The sequence below is a fragment of the Protopterus annectens genome, chromosome 2.part1 (assembly GCF_019279795.1).
Source record: "Protopterus annectens isolate FY-2018-M chromosome 2.part1, PAN1.0, whole genome shotgun sequence".
NCBI classification, from domain to species: Eukaryota; Metazoa; Chordata; order Ceratodontiformes; family Protopteridae; genus Protopterus; species Protopterus annectens.
The window spans coordinates 1,677,162,191-1,677,171,075 of record NC_056729.1 but is presented as its reverse complement, the minus strand read 5'-3'; the positions used below and the strand labels follow the sequence as shown (position 1 = coordinate 1,677,171,075).

General features: G+C 43.8%; 1 protein-coding gene across 6 annotated transcripts in view; it reads left to right on the top strand.

Moving 5' to 3' along the window:
- RERE (arginine-glutamic acid dipeptide repeats) overlaps nucleotides 1-8,885 on the top strand; it is a 3,515,893-nt gene that overhangs the window by 1,101,698 nt on the left and 2,405,310 nt on the right. For all 6 annotated transcript variants that reach the window (XM_044063104.1, XM_044063103.1, XM_044063106.1 and 3 more), the window contains exon 3: nucleotides 1,229-1,299. In XM_044063104.1, coding sequence (XP_043919039.1) covers nucleotides 1,229-1,299 — 71 coding nt within the window. The remainder of the gene's footprint in view (nucleotides 1-1,228; nucleotides 1,300-8,885) is intronic.

Genomic DNA, 8,885 nt, shown 5'->3' with positions numbered 1-8,885 from the left:
TTTTAAAATGTGGGTTTACAAAACACTACAAACTGTATGCATTGCTGTTTATGCTGAGGAGCAGGCTTTGCGAGGATCGTTCTCTAGGGGGTTATGAATTATCTTTCTACCTTTCAGGAAGGGTAGGCTTTCAGAATGTACCGAAAATGCCACTGAGGCTTCTAAGATCTACTGTTACAGTTAAGAAGGGCTTAATGAACTTTACTTTTAACTCTGCATACCGATTAATAATGTACTTTGGTACACTGTGTGCTGACACTTTGTAGTTGCTGTTTATAATTGTTTTTATCTTTAATGTTAACACTTGTTCCTGACTGTAAGACCCTTTGGTAGTGCTAAAAGAAGCAAACTTCACAGCCTGCGGCGACTTAGCCGTGCAACCTGTAGGCCGTTTGACAGCTGCCCTTGCCCCTTCTTATAAATAATATGAGCGTGGTCAGCATGTAACTGCTGTCCTGTTGTGAAATGGGTCTTCTTTGCATTGCGAATATGTACTGGCTGGATGTCTTGACTGCTACTGCCTGGTATACAGCTGCAGAAGTAACAGATACTTTGTTGTTGGCTGCAACCCTGCTGCTCCACATCCTTGATGTAGATTCCGGGCCCCCACCTCTCAATCTGTATGTATACTAAAATCAAGGTTGCTCCATTGCTTGGAAAAATGCTTAGTCCTTAGGAGTAGTAGATTTCTGTAGGGGCAGAGCTCTCATTCTGAGTCTATGCAAGGAGGTTGTGCTTCCACCCCTCGCAAAAATGCTTGCACAGTGTACATTTTATAAGAATTGCATCAGTCTCTCAGGCTGTGGGGCACTGTAGTTAGGATATTACACTGTGGGAAGATTTTCACTGGTAGGTCTAAACAGATCCCCTTGAAACTGCTGATGTTCATATTGGTTGCTGCTGTAGCAGCCTCTTAATTTATACAAGTTGTATCCTAGTAAAGATATAACAGCTGGTCAGCTTCCAAATCATCAAGGGGACAGTCCACATTCCCCAGATGTTGCTCAGGTTGAGCTGCATAACAGCTGGGATGCATGGAAGGTGCCCCTGAAGTTTTGGAAGCTGACCTCCTGCTGATATCTTCATTTTGAGAATGGAAAGTAGGGAAAGTGTTATCTATGTAGTTCAGTTTTTGAAATGGAAAAATTGTGTGTGTGGTAAGTAATAGGTGAACTGATTTTTTTTTCGTGCATGTTCAAGAGTCACTCTTAACTTTTTTTCTTTGTAGATTGTGTATACATCGAGAATCATCGACCCAATGTGCCATATTTCATCTGTAGTATTCAAGACTTCAAACTGGTAAGTGGTGTAATTCCATTCATTTTACTTAAAGAAGACTCTGAAACTACTAATTATTTTCTAAATGGATGTGTTGACTGAACATTTAATATACCCCGTACTTGAATTCACAATGGTTTCTCCATGTGGCGATTGGAGCTCATTTTTGCTTGACTCTACATGGCTGACCATTAGTTGCCATGAGGGGTATGGCCAATCCTTCATAGGGTCAACTGACTAGTCTTCCCCAGGGTTGTCTTTGACAAATGTTCTGGACAGGTTAGGAGATCAAGGCACCCTGGGGCAGTGTCACATTGTTAGATTTTTTGCTCCTAGGTTTCAGTCCCCTGTGTTCTCCCATCTTTTTTCTGGATAAAAGTACACTGGCAAACCTTTAAAATGGTGCAGTTTTTTATGTAATTCATTAAAGTAGTAAAGCTGCTGGGGAGGCAGCTACATGTTTAGCTATTAACTTCCCACAGTTTTGAACTTCATTTCTATTTTTATTTTTTGCTTTCTTTGAGATGCTGCTAATATCACATTAAACATTAATTACTGCAATCTGAACGTTCTGCTCAGACCTCTCATGATTGCCCACACCACGAGTTGCTTGTCTTCAGCCAAACACAGGTGCTTATGGAAACCTCCCAGTTAAGTTATTTTGCAAATGCAAAAAAGGAGAGACTAAAGCCTTTGTCTTGTTTTAGTGTAATACCAATGTACATTGCAGCCAAGAAAGTGTCTAATGATGTCATTTTCTTTCATTCCTCAACAGATGGGTGTCTGATCCGACCTGGCCACTTTCACATGACTCATGGATCCAGCTCTTGAGCTCCTCCGTTTTCCCACAGTGCCCCACCATCCTGGAGTACCTTAAATCTCGTTTGGTGCCTCATCGTTTGGACACGGATTTTCTGCTGTCGAGCTAGGATGTTAAATAAGATTCTCTCACCTTTCTTTAGATTTTTTTTTTAATGTCCTTTTTTCTGTTCCTCCTCTTGCCTTTAACCCGAGTAGCAGGGTTTTCATAATGTTTGTGTTTTCAAATTTTTTTCTTCCTAGTTAGGCCTCTGTACCCTTACGATGGTATTCTTCTAATTACCATCACTGGTATTTTCTTTCTTTCTGTCTACATGTCTGTAGGGTACTTCTGAAATATCATTACTTGGTATGTTTTTCTCCCTTGCTTAGTGTGTATTTAAAAAAAAAAAAATCTTTAATTCTACTTATTTTTTGATATGATTGACAAGCCTATGGGCTTTAAGAAATGCACTTCTTGTGAGCATAAGATCCCTAATTCTGATGCCCTCAAGGAGTGTGCTTATTATTCAGATGCTACCCATCTTGAAGTTGGTTATTCCATTTGGTTAGGATTCAACTCCCGTGCTTTGAGTGGTAGGAGAAACAAATTAGTACCTCCTCCTCCTGCTTCTTTATCAGCTGGGGCTAAAACCCCCATCCAAAAAACCCAATAAAGGGAGACATGACTTTGCTCCAGAACAAACTCAATCCAGGAAATGTCCCCTTGACCATTCAGCTCCAGTACTTGAACCTCTGGCTAAAGTTTATAAGAAAATCAGATCTTATGACCACCCTGGATCCTACAGCTTCCAGCTCCAAATGTCTTTGGATCTGATCTCCACGTTTTTCCACAGAGCATACATCTTTTCTGCTCCATTCACTGTTTTTGCAAGCAACTTCAAGGAAACCCTCCAGACCACTGTCCACAAGTTCATCCTTTAGATCCTACTGGAGTTTTTCTGAAGCAGATCTGGATATAATGATAATGTCTCTCAGGGCAGAGATCCAGATTGGTTGTTTGGGGGGGGGTGGGTCCTTTTTCGTGTTCCATTGGATCCATGAGCCTGCCCTCTTAACATCTTGTTATACCTCCTTCTTCAGTCTGACCCGTGGTTTTGGAGCCCTTGTATCAGAGATCTTTGCGAATGTCCTTGTTGGAGCCAAAGACAGGCTGTTCTTCCACTCTGGTCATCCTCCTGAGTCACCCAGCTCAGGTCTCTTTGGAGCAGGAAGACTGTTGGTGCCATCTTTTGGGGGGGCATTGCATTTGACTCTGAACTGCTGGAGCCATCCTTGCCCCACTGCATTCGACAGCTTGGCTCTGACTCGCTTCTCGAGGTAAGGGACTACAGGGATTCAGAGTTTGGTTCAGGTAGCTTCTGCGTGACTGACTGTCGTTTTCTCCTGGACCTTCTGCCTTTGAGATATTGGAGAGTAGTTTCTTTCTACTACACAGAGAGGACTTCCTTGCCCTCTTCAGATCTCTTCCTTCCTCCTCCATCGAATTTAAGCTGCGATCCTCTCATGTCTGTTCCACTGGAACAGCCACCCCATACTAGCCTTCAGAAAGTCCTCACACAAGACTTCTCACCCTCTTCTGATACTTGACCAGATCACCCCAGTGATAAAGTCCCTAGGAAGAGGATGTGCAAAAGGTGACACCTAGATTCCCCTCAGGAATCTGTCACCAAAGACTTGGTCTTTGATGAAGGGGAGGGCTCCCCTAGATCTCCACCTGAGGATTTCTACTTTGAGAGGTCATGGAACTTCTTAAACAGAGAAGTGAATGGTCTTTTGAAAACCCCTTTCCTGGAGGAGTCAGTTTTTCTGGAGGCTTTTGGGGCTGCCCAGCTGCATCTTGAGTGGTTTCTCTGGTTGATGAGTTGATAGACTTTACCTCATTTTAACCATGGAAGGAACCAGATACGACAGAACCCAGGATCCCATACCTAAGAGGCCTGATAAATTTTTAGCTCCACCCAAAGATAGGGTCCATTAGAGCAAGGGTGTTCAAGTAAATGCAGTGGTGGTAGCTGTGGCAGCCACTAAAAGGGTAGTTTGCAGAACAGTGCTCATCTGTCCATCCCACTAATAGGGAGTCCAGGGTCTTGGACAGATTTTGGCAAGCATAGTTATGCTTCGGTGACCTTTGCCCTTCACTCGTTGAAATATTTGTCACACTTCACCAGGTTACAAAGGGATGTGACCTGGGACCTCTCCAAATCTGTTTCAGGGTCCATGTCTGTAGCGGACCAGAAAGTTTCTTCATGACTAACCAGCCTTCAATGTATTTCCGACATGTCTGTGAGGATGAATTCTCATGCAGCCCGAGGATACCGCTAAGGCTGCGGGTTCAGGCATTCTGGTCTCAAGGCACGCCTGGGTGTACCTGTGTGGTTTTGTGGAGCACTCGGTCTTTGTTCATCAGTACTCCTTTTGATGGAGCATCCTTGTTCAGCCCCAAAGGAAACACTCTGCAGAAGTGTGTAAGATAGAAAGATTCTGTCAGCTTTAGGGATCCATTTTTCTACCCCCTTGGAGATCCTTCTCCTGGAATCAATGAGATGGTAAAAATATGTGGTTTCACAAGTCTCAAGGGCCTTTCCAGGACTCATGAGGACATCTTCCTGGGATGGGAGGGTGGGGGACTCTTATTGATGATGCCACCCTTGGGTTGCCCACAGAACCAGGGCTTCAGAGATGCACACTCAAGCCTTACCAGTGCGCCCCTGAAGGGTTGCTCAACACTCTCTACTTTGGAGGCAATTTGGGGGGGTGCTTATCTCTGCACCCAGAGGCCTGGGCAACCATTACCAAAAAAAAATAAAAAAAAAATAAATAAATAAAAAACACTTGGGTGCAAAAGATCTTATCCAGTGGTTATTTCATACCATTTTCCCAAATTCATCCAACAAAAATCAAAAAGATCCCCAATGTTGCACCCAATCAGAGGGAAAAAACGCAAGGAAAAAGACAGAGAGAGACCGTCGAGGTCCAAAACAGACGATGACACTTTTCCTAAGCCAGTCGCTGGTTCGCCGGTACTCAGTGAGGCGCTTTCGCAGCCCCTGATACCCACTACTTTTGAGTCGCAGGCCTCTACCGAGACCCATTCAGAGTCCGGTATGCCGCGAGATTCGCAAAGTATTGAACCCGCGGATGTCTCTTCCTTGGATGGGTCTGGAGCCGCTGAGCAGGCACCGGCTTCTGAGGGTGTTTTCAGGCCTCAGCATTTTTATATTAAACCGACGCCATCAACAAAAACAAGGTCAAAAACAACTTCTATGTCTAAAAAACTGATGCATGAGCCACGTGCTCAGGCCCCTATGCCTAAAAAACAAATGATCAAAATGGCTGATAATTTAATTACCTTTATCAGGGGTTCCCAACTCCCCCCCCCCCCCCCCACACACACACACACACACACACACACTAAGAGGCTTAGGCAAGGCACTGATTATGAATCTTCATATCAGGTTTCCATTTCTTCTGATTCCTCCTCTGATCAGGAATTTTCTATTCCACCGTATGAGGATTCTGATGCAAAGGAATCCATCCCATCTGCATCTCGTCCTGAGGATTACTCTTTCGGACAGACTTTGTATACTTTAAGGGAATATTTTCACTGGGAGAGTCAGGGCTTCTCTGAATCAAAAAAAGAGGCTTAGAGACTTCCTTCTTCTTCCTCAGCATAGGCCTTTGGCAATACCTCATGTTTTAGACATTGTTGATGATGTGTTCTTGGAATCAAGCATGGCTCCTGATTCCTTGCCTCCAGCTCCAAGTAAGCCAGACAGATATTACAGGGTTCCTGACTCCCGCAAATTTCTTTTCAAACATCCTGCTGCAGATCCTGAGACTATTTCTCAGGGTCCCAAGGGTGTAAAGGCTTCTACAGCCAAAAATCCTACCCCTTCTGATAGAGATTCCAGGGTGCTGGATAGACTGGGTAAGAAGGTTTATACATCTGCAACCTTGGCAGTCAGGGCTTTAAACTGCCAGTTTCATATGCTTAATGTTATGGGCCTACTGAAGCAGAAAATGATGTTGATTTCTGATTGTGTGGAAAATAGAGTTACAGGATTTTTTGCATTCAGCAGAACAAATTGGAAAGCATACTTTGCAATGTGGTTTTGATTCCTTGGAGGCCTCTTGTAGGACCGACGTTACTGGATCTGTGATAAGAAGGCATGCCTGACTTAAGGATCAAAATCTGCCTGATCATGTTTAAGCTAAATTGTTGGATGCCCCTTTGCAGCATGATATACTGTTTGGTAATAAGGCAGAAGAGGTTTTAAAGAAAATGGAAGACTAAGCTAAATTTATGCAATCTGTAAAAGATTTCTTGCAAGTGCAGTCACCCAGGTTCAGTAGGCACTGGCCTACTAAAAAGTGGTCCTTTCCTGTGTCCAACAGAACCACTCAGGGCAAACCCAGGCTCTCAAAAGGCTCATGATATCAATCACAGGGATCTTACAGGTCAAAGCAATGGGGTGCCTCCACCTCCAAATCTGGAGGTAACAAAGCACTACCCTACACTAAGCAGTCTTAATGACTTTCCTCTACCATCTCCAAGCACTTACCTTTTGACAGCCCCCTTGGGGGGAAACTAGCACTTCTTGCTCAAAATTGGCAGTTAATAACCCAGGACAAGTGGGTATTAAACATAGTATCCCAGGGGTACAGATTTCATTTCCATACTTTGTCAATTCCAAACGGATGGCCAGATCTGCCACAAAACCAGTGGGCAGAGGCCCAGAAACAAGTCATGTCCCTCATGGATATGGGGGCTATTCAACCAGTACCAGAAAAGGAAAAAGGACAGGGATTTTATTCAAGACGGTTCCTGGTACCCAGAAAAGACAATTCATGGTGTCCAGTACTGGACTTATCGATTCTGAACACATTCCTGGACATTCCAAAATTCAAATTGCTGACTTTACAACAGCTTCTGACTATGCTAGGCAAGAATGCTTGGTTAGTAACTCTAGACTTAAGAGGCATATCTGCATATCCCAATAAGGGAATCTTGCAGAAGATAACCTCTGCTTCAAAGCAGGTTTTTTGCATTACCAATTCTCTGCACTGCCCTTTGGCTTATCTACTGCACCCAGGGTCTTTACAAAGTGCCTGGCACCAGTGATTGCATTCTGCAGACAAAGAAACATTCAAATTTATCCTTATCTGGACGATTGTCTCATTCGGGCAGAGGACAAGAACACTCTTCTTCAACATCTGGTGTTTGTAAAAAGACTTCTAGCATGCCTAGGGTACACAATAAACGAAAAATCGCAGCTGGTACCCTCACAAATAATTACATTCCTGGGTGCAAGCTTGAATGCAACTGCCCAGATGGCTTACCTCACGCCAGACAAGCAAATACAGTTGACAACATACTTCAATCAAATGGCAACAAAAACCTAGTTATTTGCAAGACAAAGGGAGATGCATTCAGGGCAAATGGAACCCAAACCAAATGCATTTGCATATCAACCAGAAAGAAATGCTAGCTGTTCAGAATGCTCTGACAGCCTTCAAGGACTTACTTCATCCAAGACAATTACTGATAAAGACGGACAACACCACAGTTATGTGGTACATAAACAAGCAGGGGGGTACCCATTCCTACCCCCTTTGCAGACTAGCCATGGCCTTGTGGAACACAGCCTTGACTTACCAAATACATCTTCAAGCTCAGTTCCTGCCAGGAAAGCAAAATACTCTGGCAGATGACCTAAGCAGATATCTTATGGACCCATAATGGAAACTGGATCCACAAATCTTCAGCATGTTAACACAGAAATGGGGAAGCCCAGACATAGATCTATTTGCCTCTCCCCAAAACTATCAGTTGGGCAAATTCTGCAGAAGAACTCGTCACAAAAAAGCATGGAAAGTGGATGCACTATCCTTCAGCTGGAAAAAACTATCAGTCTATGCCTTTCCCCCCCTGCCTCTACTCTCCAAGGTCTTATTAAAAGTCAGACAGGAAAAAACAAAAATGATTCTAATTGCTCCGGACTGGCCTCGCCAACACTGGTACCTGCTTCTAAGGAATATGCCAGACCTTCCTCCATGGTACTTGCCTCAAATACCTCATCTATTGTCTCGGCAGAACTATCAAATTCTGCACACTCCACTCCAAACTCTGAATCTTGCAGCATGGCTAATCAACTAATTATTCAAACCACATCTCTCAGTAAACCTGTGATGGATGTCATTTTGGAAGCCAGAAGGCCTAGTACTAGAAAAGCTTATGCTGATAAATGGAAGAGATTCTGTGTATGGAACCAAGCACAAGGAATAGACACAGCAAGGCCCAATATTCCTCAGTTTTTACAATACTTAACTGAGATGCTTGACAAGGGCTTATCCTTTTCTTCAACAAAAATCCATGCTTCTGCCATCTCGGCTCATTACAACACAGAGCCTCCCCTCTTTTCTCATCCACTGCTAAAACAGTATCTCAGAGGGGCCAAAAATTTAAGGCCTCCCAGGAGAGCACCAACTCTTGCATGGGACCTCAGTTTTGTGCTGGAAAAACTCATCCTGCCTTGTTTTGAACCAGCAGCTACTGCGGATATAAAATTTCTATCTTGGAAGACAGCTTTTCTTTTGGCAGTCACTTCAGCTAGAAGGGTTTCAGAACTACAGGCTCTCATGGTAGTGGAGCCTTTCATTATATTTTACCCGGACAGGGTGGCCCTGAGGACCAACCCTTCCTTTATGCCTAAGGTGGAATCCAGTGTTGCTCTTAACCAAGACCATTCACCTACCAACCTTTTTCCCAAATCCGCAGAACAAGG